Source organism: Somniosus microcephalus, chromosome 3 (genome assembly GCF_052327205.1).
Source record: "Somniosus microcephalus isolate GS21.2 chromosome 3, FLI_Smic_1.0, whole genome shotgun sequence".
NCBI lineage: Eukaryota > Metazoa > Chordata > Chondrichthyes > Squaliformes > Somniosidae > Somniosus > Somniosus microcephalus.
The window spans coordinates 133,493,561-133,512,356 of NC_140989.1; the positions used below are offsets into that span (position 1 = coordinate 133,493,561).

An 18,796-nucleotide genomic window follows, 5' to 3' on the forward strand; every position below is an offset into this window, starting at 1 on the left:
TGGTGAAGGTACTCCCACAGTCACTTTAGTTTAGAAGGTTGAAGGGTGATGTAATGGAGATGTTTAAAATGATAAAGAGATTCGACAGCATAGATACAGCGAAATAATTTCCTCTGGTGGGGAAATCCAGAATGAGGCGGGATTATCTTAAAATTAGAGCTAGTCCATTTAGAAGTGAAATCACAAAGCGCTTTTTTGAGTAAAGGTTAGTGGAAATCTGGAACCCAAAAGACTGTGGATGCTCGATTAACTGAAATTTTCAAGATTGCTATCGATAGATTTTTGTTGGATAAGGATATCAAGGATTAGGGAGCGAAGGCTGGTAAATGGATCGAGGCACCGAGCAGCCATGATCTGATTGAATGGCTTCCTCCTGTTCCTATGCATGGAGAAAAACTGTTGTGAATTTTCTTCCTCAGTCTGTGATAGTGCCATGGTTGAGAGTAAGTCAGTTTACTGTTAGTATCTGATGTTGGATGGAGCCATTTTATCTTTCTGTTTTCTACTTGTCTGGCTGGAGAATGGTCAACTGCCAAGTGCAAAAACCTTGTGTTCCATCCCTCTTCCTCAGCCAATCCCCCCAGGGTGTTCAGTATGATGCATCTGTTAAGAATTAAGAATTCTCTTCAACAACAGCTTAGTGTCCAGGGTAATATGAATTTTAATGTGATAAGAGCAGCATATGAATCTGCTATTTCTGCTGCACTACCAGAGCCTGGAGGAGTTTTAGCTCCCTGATCAAATTAGCAGGAATATCACCGCTTGCATTTAACAATCCCTGGTGCAACCTGCCTTTATTTTTCTAACACTATGTCAAATTACAAAGTGAATTTTACAAATGTATATATGTTCATTTCGCCTCCTTGTAATTCATTCTGTTTTGTGTCAAAATAATTAAATGAAAACCATTTCAATGAATTTCTCTTATTTTTGCAATTACTCTCACAAGAAAGGCTTCACTATACATTCTTCAGGTGAAGCAGGGTTTATAGAGTTGGGGAATCATTGGACCAAAACAATGAGCCATTATTTGCTGTGGCAGGGCATCAAACGGTGTCTGCCTTTAGTTAGACTCGCTCTTGCACGTTTAGCTTTTTACATTTTTGCAAGTTGCTGAAAGTGCAAGCTGATAACGTCGCAGTGAGGGGAACAACATCCGGGACCCAGGTGAACACGGCAAGCAACTGTATATCTCCTTAACCAATCAGATTGAAGAATTGTTAAATTAACAGCACAAGGACTGAGAAGGAAGTGTGAATTCGAGTGGGTGAATTCCATGTCATAGAGAGGGAAAAAAAGATTGGATTAAGAGAGAGAGTAAAAATAATCAGAAAGGAAAAGTTGAAAACAAGTTTAAAAAATTTAAATTTTACGTTTTTAAAATCTCCAACAACAATTAAAACGTGAAGGAATGAGACTCCACACTTGTCATAGTTCATTTTCAGTGGCAGAGTGGTTGACTGGCAGTAATTAACACTTATCACATCGTTAAAAGGGTATTTACAATTGAAATGCTAAGACTTAACTTTCTGTGGTCAGGTTCGTTCGTATCTACCATGCAAATATGGCAACTTCACGCCGTTCAATGAATTTCAATGGTGAGGCAGACAGCGAGATGCTGTTTTCACAAAGCTAATGGCGGAGCGGCACATCTCTGTTCAAGAAGGTGGCTCACCACCACCTTCCCAAGGGCAATTAGGGATGGGCAATAAATGCTGGCGTTGGAAGCGATGCCCAGATCCCGTGAATGAATTTTAAAAAATCTCAGACAGCAACTTTTGGATTTCTGCGTTTAATCACGCATCTGCCCCTCACCTGAAGTTGCTGTAGCACTTAGGCATAAATAATGGCGAGAGCCATTAGCCTCACTGATACATTGACAGCCAATAACATAGTCCCTTTTTAAAAGTCCAGGGAGATGAATTTTGTTTGGGATGCACATTGGGTAGGCAACTGAACAACTGGGGTCAGCGTGGTGAGGGATCGGGAGGGTCGGGGGCGGTATGGTCAGGGATCGGGAGGGTCGGGGGCGGTATGGTCAGGGATCGGGAGGGTCGGGGGCAGTATGGTCAGAGATTGGGAGGGTCAGGGGGCGGTATGGTCAGGGATCGGGAGGGTCAGGGGGGATGGTCGGGGATCGGGGGGGTCAGGGGGCAGCATGGTCAGGGATCGGGGGGTCGGGGGGCGGTATGGTCAGGGATCGGGAGGGTCGGGGCGTATGGTCAGGGATCGGGAGGGTCAGGGGGTGGTATGGTCAGGGATCGGGAGGGTCAGGAGGGCGGTATGGTCAGGGATCGGGAGGGTCAGGGGGTGGTATGGTCAGGGATCGGGAGTGTCAGGGGGCGTTATGGTCAGGGATCGGGAGGGTCAGGGGGGCGGTATGGATGGGGATCGGGGGGGTCAGGGGGCAGCATGGTCAGGGATCGGGAGGGTCAGGGTGCGGTATGGTCGGGGATCCAGGGGGTCAGGGGCGGTATGGTCAGGAATTGGGAGGGTCGGGGGGCGGCATGGTCGGGGATCGGGGGGGTCAGGGGCGGTATGGTCAGGGATCGGGGGTGTCGGGGCAGGGGGTCGGGGATCAGGGAGGTCAGGGGGCAGCATGGTCAGGGATCGGGAGGGTCGGGGGCGGTATGGTCAGGGATCGGGGGGGTCAGGGGGCGGAATGGTCAGGGATCGGGGGTGTAGGGGTGGGGGGTCGGGGATCGGGGAGGTCAGGGGGCTGCATGGTCAGGGATCGGGGGGTCAGGGGGCGGTATGGTCAGGGATCGGGAGGGTCAGGGGGCGGTATGGTCAGGGATCGGGAGTGTCAGGGGGCGTTATGGTCGGGGATCGGGAGGGTCAGGGGGGCGGTATGGACGGGGATCGGGGGGGTCAGGGGGCAGCATGGTCGGGGATCCGGGGGGTCAGGGGTGGTATGGTCAGGGATCGGGAGGGTCGGAGGGCAGCATGGTCGAGGATCGGGGGGGTCAGGGCAGCATGGTCAGGGATCGGGGGGGGTCAGGGGGCAGCATGGTCGGGGATCGGGGGGGTCAGTGGCAGTATGGTCAGGGATCGGGGGGGTCAGGGGGCGGTATGGTCAGGGATCGGGGGTGTCAGGGGGCATTATGGTCAGGGATCGGGAGGGTCAGGGGGGCGGTATGGACGGGGATCGGGGGGGTCAGGGGGCAGCATGGTCAGGGATCGGGGGGTCGGGGGCGGTATGGTCAGGGATCGGGAGGGTCAGGGTGCGGTATGGTCGGGGATCCAGGGGGTCAGGGGCGGTATGGTCAGGGATCGGGAGGGTCGGGGGGCAGCATGGTCGGGGATCGGGGGGGTCAGGGCCGGTATGGTCAGGAATCGGGGGGGTCAGGGGGCAGCATGGTCGGGGATCGGGGGGGTCAGGGGCAGTATGGTCAGGGATCTGGGGGGTCAGGGGGCAGCATGGTCGGGGATCGGGGGGGTCAGGGGCGGTATGGTCAGGGATAGGGGTGTCGGGGCAGGGGGGTCGGGGATCAGGGAGGTCAGGGGGCAGCATGGTCAGGGATCGGGAGGGTTGGGGGCGGTATGGTCAGGGATCGGGGGGGTCAGGGGGCGCTATGGTCAGGGATCGGGGGTGTAGGGGTGGGGGGTCGGGGATCGGGGAGGTCAGGGGGTAGCATGGTTAGGGATCGGGAGGGTCGGGCAGTATGGTCAGGGATTGGGGGGGTCAGGGGGCGGTATGGTCAGGGATCGGGAGGGTCAGGGGGCGGTATGGTCAGGGATCGGGAGTGTCAGGGGGCATTATGGTCGGGGATCGGGACGGTCAGGGGGGCGGTATGGACGGGGATCGGGGTGGTCAGGGGGCAGCATGGTCGGGGATCCGGGGGGTCAGGGGCGGTATGGTCAGGGATCGGGAGGGTCGGGGGGCAGCATGGTCGGGGATCGGGGGGGTCAGGGCGGTATGGTCAGGGCTCGGGGGGTCAGGGGGCAGCATGGTCGGGGATCGGGGGGGTCAGGGGCAGTATGGTCAGGGATCGGGGGGGTCAGGGGGCAGCATGGTCGGGGATCGGGGGGTCAGGGGCGGTATGGTCAGGGAATGGGGGTGTCGGGGCAGGGGGGTCGGGGATCGGGGAGGTCAGGGGGCAGCATGGTCAGGGATCAGGAGGGTCGGGAGCGGTATGGTCAGGGATCGGGGGGGGTCAGGGGGCGGTATGGTCAGGGACCGGGGGTGTAGGGGTGGGGGGGTCGGGATCGGGGAGGTCAGGGGGCAGCATGGTCAGGGATCGGGAGGGTTGGGGCAGTATGGTCAGGGATCGGGGGTGTAGGGGCGGGGGGGGTCATAGATTGGGGAGGTCAGGGGGCAGCATGGTTGGGGATCGGGTGTGTTAGGAGGCAGGGGAGTCGGGGATTGGGGGGTCAGGGATCGGGGGGTTCAGGGGCGGGGATTGGGGGGTCAGGGGGCGCGGGAGTCAGGGGGTCATGGGGTGGGGGGTCAGGGATCGGGGGGGTCAGGAGTGGTATGGTCAGGGGGTGGTATGGTCGGGGGCGGGGGTCAGGGGCGGGGGGGTGGGGATCCGGGGTGTCGGGGACGGTATGGTCGGGGATCGGGGGTCGGGGAATTGGGGGTGTCAGGGGATCGGGGGTCGGGGGACGGCATGGTTGGGGATCGGGGGGTCAGGGGATCGGGGGGTCAGGGGGAGGTATGGTCAGGGATCGGGGGGGTCAGGGGGCAGTATGTTCGGGGATCGGGGGGGGGTCGAGGGGAGGTATGGTCAGAGATCGGGGGTGTCAGGGAGCAGTATGTTCGGGGATCGGGGGTGTCGGGGGGGGTGTTATGGTTGAGGATTGGGAGGGGGGTTGGAGATTGCGGAGGGGGGTGAATTGTGTGAAACCCATCCACAGGCAGTTAAATTCAAAATTGGGTTGAAAAAAGAGGCTTCCAACCTCATTACTGTAGTGTATGTAACGTTCCACCTTTAAGAGAACTATTTTAAGGGTTGCACTACTTTGTCTTGGCTACGGTATACTGTAATACCGGTGGTGACCACACCGGTATATAAGTGCTGTGTAAGGATTGATTGGGCAGATTCGCCCTGACCTTCGAATAGTAAAGTCCTGTTAAAGTTACTCTTGTAGTCTGTGTATTAATTCACCATATAACCCACAGACTTTACAGTGGCGATGAGTTCGATCTTACCCTGCGGCAGCGATACATCCGAAGCAGTTAACAAGCGTCGAGAGGAGGCACCCGCCCTCGTCATTCTGCTGAGAGAAGACTCGAGTCTGCAGAGCAAGGAAGAAGGAAGAATTCAGACACGAAGCTTTCCATCAGCAACAGGCAGTGATCGTCCCTTCTGCCACGGTGGTGAGTGAGCCGATCAGCCACGAGAAGCAAGTCGGCCACGTTGACTGTGAGTAGGGGGAAAATTAAAAAAAAGAACGGAGGAAGGGCGGTGAACTCGACCATGGTCGGGGGGAAAGGAGCCGGACAGAAGTCGGGCCCAGAGGCGCTGAGACTGGGGCAGCGTGGGGCATGGAAGCCGCGGTGCAAGCGGGAACGCAGCCGGTGTGAGAGACCGGGCTACCAGCGGGAACGCAGCTGGTGTGAGAGACCGGGCTACAAGCGGGCTGGGAGATGCAACAGCGTCGTGAGACAGCTCGACCACGACCGGCGAAAGGCCGGGCAGCTACCGAGGCCGCGAGGCGCTGCGACCGGGATCGTAAGGCGCGGGAAGAAATAAAAATAAGAAACCGCGGAGAACTCAGCCGCAGCCGGGGGAGGAAAGGACCGGACTGCGAGAGGGCTGGGAGGCGTGATTGGAAGCCGCTGAGGGAGAGACAGAGCCCGAGCGAGCGGGAGAGACAGAGCCGAGCGAGGGAGACCGAGGAGATTCAGCCAGCGGCTGGAACTGTTCGTCGTCAACGGGTTGTCCCCAGCGCCGGTTGCTCTGCCGAGAAAAGGGAACAAAGAACGCACTGAAGCCGGCGCGCAGGCTGCGAACCCCGAAAGCCAGCGGTCGTCGCCCGAGGGAAAAGCTTACCCCTCCCGCCAGTAGGCGGAGAAGAAGACAGGAGCGGGAAACCGCCATTTTGAAAGTGGGCGGGGAAGAAGACAAGCGCGGGAAACTGCCATTTTTGGAAAAAAAAAGTTAAAGAAAAATTTCGTTGTTGTTTCTCAGGAAGATTGTGAAGATGCCTAAGCGTGGCAACATCAACGAATTCGATTCTGATGTGGAAGATTGGACCACGTATGTAGAACGCATCGAGATATATTGTAAGGTCAATAAGATAGCAAATTATGATAAAGCTCTAACCTTACTAAACTCAATGGGTGCGAAGACATACGGGTTATTGAAGCATCTTCTATCACCAGCTAAACCGGCGGATCAGTCTTTCGCTAATATTGTTGCTGTCCTGAAGGATCATGTGAACCCCACACCGCTGATGTTAGCGGAACGAGCTAAATTTTACGGGAGAACGCAACTAAAGGAGGAAAGCAACGCGGAGTACCTGGTTGAACTGCGTAGGCTAGCAAAATACTGTCAGTTTGGGGTAAATCTGACAGAGGCACTGAGGGACAAGTTCGTGTGCGGGATGTCGAAGGAAGGAACACAAAAGCGACTGCTCGAAGAGAACGATCTTACACTTGATAAGGCTGTCCTTATTGCAGCATCGCACGAAGCCGCAGCGAGAGGCACGGCGGAAATGCAGCTGAAGACAACGGTACTCAGTGTGGATCAAATGACTTTGGGTACAACGAAATGTTACCGTTGTGGGAAGACAACACACGACCAGAACCAATGCTGGTTTAAAAACCAGGAATGTAGAAAATGTGGCAAACTTGGTCACATAGCTAAAGTATGCCGGTCAGGAAAGAAGACCAGCAACAATAAGTCACCGCAGAAGAAGTACAGAAAGGTACATAAGGTGACTGTGAAGAGTCCAAATGAACTGAATTCGGATTCAGACCCCAACAGCAAGGAACTGGGTAGTCTGAGGATTCACAATGTGAGTAAAGAAGCTGACCGACAAACTATCTGGGTCACACTGCAGATTGCAAAAGTCCAAGTGAAGATGGAAGTGGACACCGGATCGGCGTTGACGGTCATGAATAAACAAGATTACAAAAAGTTATTCAAACATATTCCCCTACGGGATACGGAGATAGTATTGCAGACATACACGGGGCATAAAGTATACCCCATCGGAAAGATAATAGTCAAGGTGAGACACAAGGGCAAAGATCACCAAGGAATGGACTTATATGTACTACCCGAGGGAGGTCCACCACTTCTGGGATGGGAGTGGATCAGGAAAATAAAGATAGACTGGCACTCACTAAACACAATGACGGTAGATTTCGGAAAGAAAGATGTCAAACCTGAACGGTTGTCCAGAATATTGGACGAGGCTAAAGAGGTATTCCAGCAGGGACTGGGAATACTGAGAGGAATTAAGGCAAAAATCAAGATTGCAGAACATGCAAGCCCAAAATTTTTCAAAGCCAGATCGGTACCTTACGCGATACGACCTGCTGTGGAGGCAGAACTGGAGGAGCTTGAACGTGCAGGGGTACTGTCGAAGGTGGACTGGAGTGAGTGGGCCACGCCCATTGTTCCCGTCATGAAGTCTTCATCAAGTAACAAGCCAGGGGGACCGGGGAAGGTCCGCATCTGCGGAGACTTCAAGATCACAGTTAATCCGGTGCTTCACACGGTACAATACCCGCTTCCGCGGATTGAGGATATCTTTGCTTCATTGTCTGGCGGGAAACACTTCACCAAGATAGACCTGGCACAAGCATATTTACAGATGGAGGTCGAGGAAGAGTCACGCCAGTATCTCACAATCAACACGCACAGAGGCTTGTATCGATATAATAGACTGGTTTTTGGAGTAGCTTCGGCTCCAGCAATTTGGCAGAGGGCCATGGAGCAGGTCTTACAGGGTATTCCAAGCACTCAGTGTTACTTGGACGATATCCTGATTACGGGAGAAGACGAGGAGGAACACCTCACAAATTTGAAACTGGTGCTCACCAGGTTGAAGGAATATGGCCTTCGAGTTAATCGCCAGAAATGTGAGTTCTTCCAGAAACGGATCTCGTACTGCGGTCATGTCATTGACCAAGAGGGGCTGCACAAGTCACCTGACAAGACCGAAGCGGTCGTGAAGGCCCCCGCTCCGGAAAATGTATCACAGTTGAGGTCGTTTCTGGGGTTGATTAATTATTACCATAAGTTTCTGCCAAATCTATCCACGGTGCTGCATCCGCTGAATGCTCTGTTGCGGAAAGAAGTACCATGGAAGTGGAGCGAGGACTGTAAGAAGGCCTTTCGCAGAAGCAAGGCGTTGATTACCTCTGAGGAAGTGTTGGCTCACTTCAACCCAACGCTACCTCTTCGTCTCGCTTGTGATGCTTCCCCTTATGGTATTGGAGCTGTACTCTCACACAAGTTACCAAATGGCTCGGAAAGGCCAGTCGCATTTGCGTCCCGATCATTGACCTCCGCTGAGCGAAATTACGCTCAGATAGATAGGGAGGCTCTCAGCCTTGTGTGGGGAGTAAAGAAATTCAATCATTACCTGCAGGGCAAGAAGTTTACATTGCTGACAGACCACCAGCCGTTGGTGTCCATATTCAACCCTAACAAGGCCGTTTCCACTATGACAGCACAAAGGCTACAGAGGTGGTCCGTTCTACTAGGGGCACACCAATATGACATCGAATACAAAAGGTCCAAACAGCATGGAAATGCTGATGGGTTATCGCGCCTACCGTTGCCAGTGGAAGAAGAGGCGACTACAGTGGACCCAGTGGAGATGTTCCACTCAACCATAATGGAATGTCTACCAGTAACAAATTCCATGATCGAAAAGGAAACAAGAAATGACCCGACTCTCTCACGAGTCTACGATTTAACGGTGGAGGGATGGCCAGTACATGGCGAACCAATGCTGCCAGCATTTTCGCACAGAAGAGAACAGCTGCCAGTGTGCCGAGGAACCTTGATGTGTGGATCTAGAGTGGTGATTCCACCCAAACTCCAGCAGAAAGTACTAAAGGAGCTTCACGAGGGGCATCTGGGTGGAGTGAAAATGAAGAACCTAGCCAGAACGTTTGTGTGGTGGCCAGGTATTGATGGAGACATCGAAGAAATAACCAAGATCTGTCTAGGATGCCAGATGGTCCAAAACGCGCCACCACAAGCTCCTCTGCATCCATGGGAGTGGCCCTCATCTCCATGGCAAAGGGTACATATCGACTTTGCTGGTCCATTTATGGACTCAATGTTTTTAATCGCGGTGGATGCACACTCCAAGTGGCTGGAGGTAATAAAAATGTCCTCCACCACCACGGAAAAAACCATCACAGTATTAAGGACCATATTTGCCAGGAATGGGCTGCCGGAACAGATCTGTTCTGATAATGGACCGCAATTTGTGTCCGAAGAATTCAGGAAGTTCTTAAAAAGCAATGGGGTTAAGCACTATACGTCCGCCCCATACCATCCCGCCACCAATGGATTAGCTGAAAGGTTTGTCCAGACCTTCAAGAAGGCCATAAAGGCCATGGGTAATGAAGACATAAATCTACAACATAAGGTAGATAACTTCTTGTTGGCGTACAGGAATGCAACACATGCGGTCACAAACCAAACTCCCGCCATGATGTTTTTCAATAGAAGAATAAGATGCCGGCTGGATTTGATTAAGCCAAACGTCAGAAGGGATGTAGAGAACAGGCAATTTCAAGGCATGAATGAAAGGCCAACTAGATCCTTTCAGATAGGTCAACAAGTTTTGGCCCGGGACTACCGTACCGAGAAATGGCAGCCTGGAACTATTGGAAAAAGGCTAGGACCGTTGATGTATACCGTGGACATTGGTGAAAGCATAATAAGGCGCCATGTTGACCAGATCATAGAATCATCCACAAAGGCCCAACCTACTCCACAACTCTATACGTCTAATGTTGAAGCAGAGATACCCAGAGCATCTACCTCCGATCCGGTAATACTGGAATCCGATGAACCTGAAACGGTCCTTCAAGCCGAATCGACCTTGCCAGAAGAACCTACTACACCACCGAAAATGACTACACCACCGAGGCGTTATCCGGACAGAGTCCGGAAGCCTCCAGAGAGACTGAATCTGTGAACTGTTTCACATAAAGTTGTATATATGTTAAGATGTTATATTAATGGGAATATGTATATATTGTTAACCTAAAAAGGGAGGATTGTAGTGTATGTAACGTTCCACCTTTAAGAGAACTATTTTAAGGGTTGCACTACTTTGTCTTGGCTACGGTATACTGTAATACCGGTGGTGACCACACCGGTATATAAGTGCTGTGTAAGGATTGATTGGGCAGATTCGCCCTGACCTTCGAATAGTAAAGTCCTGTTAAAGTTACTCTTGTAGTCTGTGTATTAATTCACCATATAACCCACAGACTTTACAATTACAATATTTAAATTAAGGTACCGCCACCTGGGAGCGGGTTGGCTGCCCGCCCCGCCCCTGGCCCCGCCTCTGGCCTGCCCCCGCCCTGTCCTGCCCCCGCCCTGCCTCCATTAAAACTGGAAGTGGGCAATTTGGAGGTGGGATCAGGTCTGGAATCCCATTTTGTACAATTAACTGCTCCCATGCTCTAAACCTTCCAGTTTTTTTGGGGGGGTGGGGGAAATTCCAGCCAATATCCTTCTGCTCAGTTTTAATCAGTGACTGTCCCTTTAGATCCAGTCACTGTACTTAACCAGTTTAAAGAAAAAAACAACTGTACTTCAGATTGTAGACAGATGTTAAGTTGACCAGTATTCTGTTGTATTGCAATTCCATAGTTACATAGAATCTACAGCACAAAAACAGACCATTAGGCCCAACTGGTCTGTACTGGTGTTTATGCTCCATGCGAGACTCCTCCCATCACTCTGCAACTAACCCTATCAACATACCCTTCTATTCCTTTCCCCTTCGTGTGCTTTTCTAGCTTCCTCTTAAATGCAATTCACCTTAACCACTCCTTGTGGTAGCGTGTTCTATATTCTAACCACTAGCTCTGTGCGCGCGGACCACGAGATTCCCAGGATCGGAAGTCTCGGGACCTACGGAGCAAGCAGGTACGTGCGTAGATCATTTCTGATCTGAGGCATCCACACGCAGGAAGCCTCCGATCGGAAAATCCGGCCCAATGAGAGTGTAAACATAAAAGAACTTTAAAACAAATTGGTCATTACTACCATCAACCTCCTCCTCTGATATGTGTGGGTTTTCATGTCGCGTTAGATATGTGATTCTGGTACTGGAAATGTTGCTTCACCCTCAAACACTGAAATAAATCTGATATTCTTTGAAAAGATACTCCGCAACCTAGGCGAAACTCTGAGCTAAAGTATTTTTAGAACAACACTTTCAATATATTCACATCATATGGCATCAGATTTGCTGGGTAAACAACAACAACAACATCTTGTATTTATATGGCGCCTTTAATGTAGTAAAATGTCCCAAGGTGCTTCACAGGAGCGATTATCAAACAAAATTTGACACCGAGCCACATAAGGAGATATTAGGGCAGGTGGATAGGTTTTAAAGAGTGTCTTAAAGGAGGAAAGAGAGATAGAGAGGCGGAAAGGTTTAAGGAGGGAATTTTAGAGCTTAGAGCCTTGGCAGCTGAAGGCACGGCCGCCAATGGTGGAGCAATTAATATCGGGGATGCTCAAGAGGCCAGAATTGGAGGAGCGCAGATATCTCGGAGGATTGTGGGGCTGGAGGAGATTACAGAGATAGGGAGGGGAGAGGCCAGGGAGGGATTTGAAAATAAGGATGAAAATTTAAAAATTGAGGCGTTGCTTAACTCAAAAAAATGTCAATTGAACTCTTTTTGGGCTAGATGTTTTATATTTTGCTCATTCTTATGCTATCACAGTGACTACTCAAGTAGGGTTGAAATTAGAATGTAGTTTTTGTGCAGATGCCAGGACCTCAATTGCAAGTACTGTTGCAACATGTATTAGTAGAACAAAGCTTGTGTAAGTTAAGGGGCATTCCTAAGGGCTATATTTTGTGACTTTTTTTAATCTCATTATTATAATTTGGCAATCATTTTAAATATTTTGTGGAAATTATTTGTCCACGTTACATGATTACTGCCTTTGGCATTATCAGCTCAAAACTTATAAATATATTAAAAATATATAATTGAAATTGACAAGCCTTCTAAATTGCTTCACAGCAGATGGCAATTATTATAAGATATAAATTACTGTCAGCAATGCTATCATCCAATCAATGTACTTGTGTCCAATTCCCTTCTCCGCTATTTTAGTAACATTGAAAAAATGGGTTAATGCTTTGTTAAAATGTGGAGAGAGGAATTTGATATGAGTGTTTGAATGATAATATCAACCACAGTCGTTCCTAACCTTACGTAGCATAATAACCAGCAGTGTAGTTATCAGAGCAACAACTTGTAGTGGAAACAGACAAGAACTTTGGTAGCATCGGCACAAAATTAAAACAAAGCTACGAGGTCCTTTCTGCAGAAATCACCACATCTACTAAAAATCATGTTGCACACGAGTATTCTGAATGAAAACAATTTGTATCAACATTGAACATTTGAACATTCACTCAGAAAGAATTGGTGTTGTATTCACTGGGTACTGATTTTGACTCATGTTTATGGGTTCTGCTAAAAATCTAAAATTGCACAAATGTGGCATAATAAGGTATTCAGTCCATTCAGGATTTCCTGAAAGAAATTAGCCCGGATTTTGCAGTAAGAATAAAGGTGAAACTATCAGCACTCACCGTTGGTGTAAATCAGACTGCAGCAGTTGTTTTGTGCACAGAGGTCTAGAGTAAATGCCAGCGATTCTTATGATGCTGTTTCAGTAACAATATTTTAGGACAGCCAGATTTTTGACTGAGGAGACTACCATTAAATTAAGGATCTTTATTGAATTCAGTGATGATGACGGCTTTGGGTTATAATCAATTCAAGAGCAGAAGATGTGTTTTCTCTGCAGCCTGCCAAACAGGATTATGTTATTGCACATTTGTGTTAATGTTCGCTTTGTAGAAAACATATAAGGGAGAATTTTAACTGGCAGTGGTTTACCAGTGGGTGGGTCCTCCTTTCATCTGACAGAAAGAAGCTGCCAAAAAAATAACTTGAAGCAGGTGTGGAAAGAGAGCGTGAAATCTCCCCTGGGACCTGGGTTTCAGGCATGAAAAGTTTCAATGACCTGACCAGAGTAGGAAAGGTAAGTACATATCTCGATTTCTCTGCATTGCACTTTGTAACAGTGCCTGGGCCCCCCACACTTTGAACACTTCCCCCTCCCCTGCCCCCCCACCCTCAGCACTTTCAACACTTCCCCTCCCATCCCCCTATGCCACCCCCACACTTTGAAAACGTCCCCTTCCCCATCCCCGCTCCTCAGCACTTAGAACACTTCCCTCTCCTGCACCACATCTTTCTCCATCAACCACAAGGAGGCTGAAGCACCTCTCATTTTCATTCCAAATACACACTCACCTCTTACAGGCATGCTGTCATCCTGAGAGAGGACAGCAGGTGTCTCTCCCATGGATCCAAGGCTGCCCTCCCGGGACTGTGCCTCAGCACTCATACTGCACTGCGCAAGAGCAGAGTGCAGGAGTGAGGTGGTGCTCTGGAAGACCCTGTCAACACTGGCCCCCAAAGCCAAGATGGCAGCCGTCTGAGCTTTCACAGCAGTGGCAAGAGCTGTCAGAAGAGGCTCCATGATGGTAGGCACCACTGTGATGTTGATGGAGCTGACTGTTGGACTGAATGGTCTCCATGCTCTGCGCATAGCCTCGACACAAGTTGGAGCTGGGCACCTCCATGAATACACAATAAATGGTAGGATACTGGAATACACAATAAATGGTAGGATACTTAGAAGTGTAGAGGAACAGAGGGACCTTGGAGTGCATGTCCACAGATCCCTGAAGTTAGCAGGACAGGTAGATAAAGTGGTTAAGAAGGCATATGGGATATTTTCCTTTATTAGCCAAGGCACAGAATATAAGAGCAGGGAGGTCATGCTAGAACTGTATAAAACACTAGTTAGGCCACAGTTAGAGTACTGTGTACAGTTCTGGTCACCACATTACAGGAAAGATGTGATTGCACTAGAGAGGGTACAGAGGAGATTTACGAGGATGTTGCCAGGATTGGAGAATTTTAGCTATGAGGAAAGAATGGATAGGCTGCGGTTGTTTTCTCTGGAACAGAGGAGGATGAGGGGCGACATAATTGAGGTGTATAAAATTATGAGGGGCCTAGATAGAATGGATAAGAGGGATCTATTTCCCTTAGCAGAGAGGTCAATAACCAGGAGGGCACAGATTTAAAGTAATTGGTAGAAGGATTAGAGGGGAGTTGAGAAGAACTTTTTTCACCCAGAGGGTGGTGGGGGTCTGGAACTCACTGCCTGAAAGGGTGGTATTGGCAGAGACCCTCAACACCTTTAAAAAAAACTTGGATATGCACTTGAGGTGCCGTAACCTACAAGGCTACGGACCAAGAGCTGGAAAATGGGATTAGGCTGGCTAGCTCTATTTTCGACCAGCACAGACACGATGGACCAAATGACCTCGTTCTGTTCTGTAAATTTCTATGATTCTATGATTCTAATTGGCCCCGTCACACTTTTCTGACAGACTCTTGTATAAGATTTCTCATAGGAACACCCAAGTTTAAATCTTCTGAGGAACAACAACAGGCATTTATATAGATCAGGACTTGGCCAATAACAATGCAGCACTCCTTCAGTATTGCTTTGGCTAGATTTTGTCAATGGAGGCGAGTTGGGGGCGGGACTGCTGGTTTTCGGGTTTCAGTCCCGCCCCCAGCGACGTCTGACCAACCCATGCTATTTTCCCTCGATTGACCTTATTAAGCCCGGCCAATTAAGGAAAAGCCGGTGATAGATGACGTCAGCGTATGACGCTTCATCTGTCGAAAAAATTTTGACAGAAGAATTGTCAGCGTTTGACAGCTTTGAGAAGGCTCACCAAGACCTCTCTCCTTAGCAGAAAGCAGATGGCTGCTGCATCTGAGAATGCAGGCAGTTAATTGGCTCTAATCCCCTTCCCGCCTCGAGGAGACGGGTCCCTGCACGGGAAACCTGGAAGTACGGGTTTACTGAACATCCTGCAGTTCAAATTTTTTCCCCAGGTTTCCCATCCGACAGCCAGCCTGATTGACAGCCTGGCTGCCTGTCGAGCAGGAAATCTTGCAGTAGAAGGATGCAGCGAAGGAGCAGGTAGGGAGAGATCACCGTCGGAGGGGTCTAAGGTGGGGGGAAGAGATTGCCAGGGGGTGCGGTAGATACGGTGGTCAGGGGGTGCGAGATGGTGGTGAAGGGGCGTGATCGCGGGGGGTGGTCGGACAGATTGCGGGGGGGGTGAGTGGACAGATTGCGGGGGGTTTACAGGTTAGCTTGTTGGGCCAGGAGGAAACACTTCTGCTCCTCCTGGCCCACAAGCAGTGTTGTAAAGGCACTTACCTTATGGATTCGGCCCTTCCTGCCTCCTTTTACCTATCGGGTTTCCTGAGGCCCGGGAAACCCGGCCGATATTAGCTGACAATAAAAAGCTGGTTAAAATGGAGGCATGCAACCTCTTTAAAAGCTTTCACCAACCAAGCAGCCTCCTGTGAGCAGATTGCCCGCCTGCCCCTCCCAACCCGGAAGTGAGCGATTTCGAGGTAGGTTGGAGTCGGGTTTGAAATTTTTTAAATTTTACTTCCCACCCGACCCAAACCCACCCGTTATTGTGAGTAAAAATTACCCCCATAAAGTCCAGAGCACAGAAACAGGCCATTCGGCCCAACAGGTCCATGCCAGTGTTTATGCTCCACACGAGCCTCCTCCCACTCTTCATCTCACCCCAACAACACATCCTTCTACTCCTTTCTCCCTCATGTGCTTATCTAGCTTCCCTTTGAATGCATCAAGATTTAACTTTGATGCCTTCATGTAGCCAAACACACAAATTGGTAGGAATTCATCTGTTGTGACATTCTAGTATCAATATAATCTGGCAATGAGAAATGTTAACCATTCTGAAACTAGTGTGTACAATTAGGCACATCTTCACCAACAACTGATACAGTTCCTTCTATCTGTAGATCTTCATTTTTCCTTTAACATATTAGCCCATAATTTGCGGTCAGCGGCGAAGCAAAGGCTCGCCGCTGGCCCCGAAGAAAGCTGCGAGAAGTTTGCCTTTCTCGACTTGCAATTGATTGTAGCGCGGTGTAATGGGAATCCCCAGCGAAGAGCTGCAGTGATATCAACAATCTGTCTCAGCAGCCAATCACATTGAAGAATTCTCACAGACAGCAAACCAGGAAGCTGCTTTTATCTGGGCTTCTTAAAAATGTTACAGAGAGCGATATAAAGACTGGAACTCTCACATGTGGATAAGATAGAAGCTGAAATATTCATGAACAAACTTTTACATTTTTTTTCTTTAATTGAAATTTTTATCATAATGGAGAAATTTGTGACTCCACAAATATAAAATGTAGTTTTTCAGGGCCAGAACGGTGGTTTAGCAGTCAATACGCTGTTAATACCCCAGTTACACCTACTCCAACAAGGCTTAACATTTAATGGGGCGTTTAACAGCGATATTACCGCAGAAAAGCCCAAGTTTTCATCAGTTTCACTGATTACACTGATAGCTATGGCGGGAGGTGAGGCCACAGCGCAGCCAGTGACGGAACAGCGAATGACTGACCGCAACTTCAGGATTTCCACGTTTAGATACCGATGTGCTACATCCTGAAGTTGCGGTCAGTTTCAAAGGGATAATGACAGAGAACACTGACAGTTCGGTGTCATGACCCACTGCAAATTCCGAGCCATTTTAACCCAATGAAAGTTTGGGAATCCGGCCAAGCTACTGCTTCTGTTCATTTTGTATTCAAGAAGCATTTTCTCACAGCCTGTGTACAATCAGCTTTTATTACTTGAGACATTTATCAACACATTCCTATCAAAATAAATTACAAACAAGAAAACCTATTCTGTACTTACATAGTTTTCTGCAAGGTCAGGGTGCAAGTAATCAATCCCTGCATTAAAATGATAAATAGGTTACATAAACTGAATTTAAAGTCGCAAAAGGATGTTCTGCAAACTAAACAAATCAAATCTTTCAGCAGCTTTGAAGGGGTTTGAAACATTGAGGAGTAGCATTGGAAATATCACAGTAGAAGCAGCACATTTGCACAGTTCAGCTTTTAGTATCAAACAGAGAAACAATTCCTTTGTAATCACCTCTGCAGGATATATTTTTTATGCACATCTTTAACCATAAATACAACTATTGTGAGGTTACAGGGCAATATGTTAGCCTTTACTGCAAAAGGTTTGGAGTATAAGAGTAAATAAGTCTTACTGCCATTATATAGGGCCTTGGTGCGACTACACCTGGAGTGTCGTGTACAATTTTGGTCTCCTTACCTAAGGAAGGATATGCTTGCCTTAGAGGGAGTGCAACGAAGATTCACCAGACTGATTTCTGGGATGGGGGGATTGTCATATGAGGAGAGATTGAGGAGACTCGGCCTATATTCCATAGAAATTAGAAGAATGAAAGCTGATCTCATTGAAACATGTAAAATCCTTACAGAGCTTGACAAGGTAGATGCTGGGAGGATGTTTCCCCTGGCTGAGGAGTCAAGAACTAGGGGTCACAGTCTCAGAATAAGGGGTCGACCATTTGGACTGAGATGAGGAGAAATTTCTTCACTCAGAGAGTTGTAAATCTTTGGAATTCTCTACCCCAGAGAGCTGTAGATGCTCAGTCGTTGAGTATATTCAAGACAGAGTGCGATTGATTTTTGGATACTAAGGGAATCAAGGGATATGGGGATAGTGCGGGAAGGTGGAGTTCATGTCGAAGATCAGCCATGATCTTGTTGAATGGCAGGGCGGGCTCAAAGGGCTAAATGGCCTACTCCTGCTCCTATTTCTTATGTTCTTATTATTTTCTTAAATACAGCAGGAAAAAGACACCTAATACATTTGTTTCCTTCCTCAGGATAAGTTATCAAGTAAAAGGCACAGATGCAACACGCAGTCTGCTTGTGAGTGCATATTGTCAAGAGAGACTTTCAGTAAAAACACTCAATCAGCTCTTACCATCATCCATGATTGCTATGGTTACTCCTTTTCCAGTATAGCCCAATTCCCAAGCCTCGGCGACATTAAGGTCTAGCCCAGGGGTTCCATCTGCTTGGCCAGTGTTTACCTGATTCAACGAAAATAAGTGGACATACTGGATGAGCATGTTTTGAGATTTAAACCATACTTTTTTAGATCTTAAACCCGACTTCAACCCTGCCTGCCTGGCAGGAATGGTGCTGACGAGGGGTTAAGATGGTACAGCGGCTGTGGCAATAACATCCCCACACCAGCACCCCCGCTCCACCCCCACCCACTACCATTTTAACTCCTGGGTTTTCAGGAACATCAAGGTCCCCTGCTGCAGGCAGGTGGAGTCCCTCAGGAATATTTACATGGCAGGGCGTAATTCGGACACCAATGTAATTTTAGCAAAGATTCAGTCGAAACATGCACCGTCCCGGAGCTGACAGCCAACTGGGACGGTAAACAGGATTGGGGCCTGAAGAATCCTAAGGGAACCGTAGACCTTCTTTGTCCACCCCCCTCTGCCGCAGCACCCACCCCCCCCCCTGCAAGCCTGTACTGGATTGATTTACCCTCCACTTGGCAGATTACCTGTGCATAACTGAGATTGAGATCAACAGATGGGCAATTACGGG

General features: G+C 49.2%; 1 protein-coding gene across 1 annotated transcript in view; it reads right to left on the reverse strand.

Annotated features, from left to right (window-relative positions):
• Positions 1 to 18,796, reverse strand: part of pcsk2 (proprotein convertase subtilisin/kexin type 2) — a 153,955-nt gene that overhangs the window by 76,386 nt on the left and 58,773 nt on the right. The window contains exons 4-5 of the mRNA XM_085981639.1: positions 18,153 to 18,261; positions 17,043 to 17,080 (exon numbers count right to left, since the gene is read on the reverse strand). Of these exons, the coding sequence (XP_085837765.1) occupies positions 17,043 to 17,080; positions 18,153 to 18,261 (147 nt within the window). The remainder of the gene's footprint in view (positions 1 to 17,042; positions 17,081 to 18,152; positions 18,262 to 18,796) is intronic.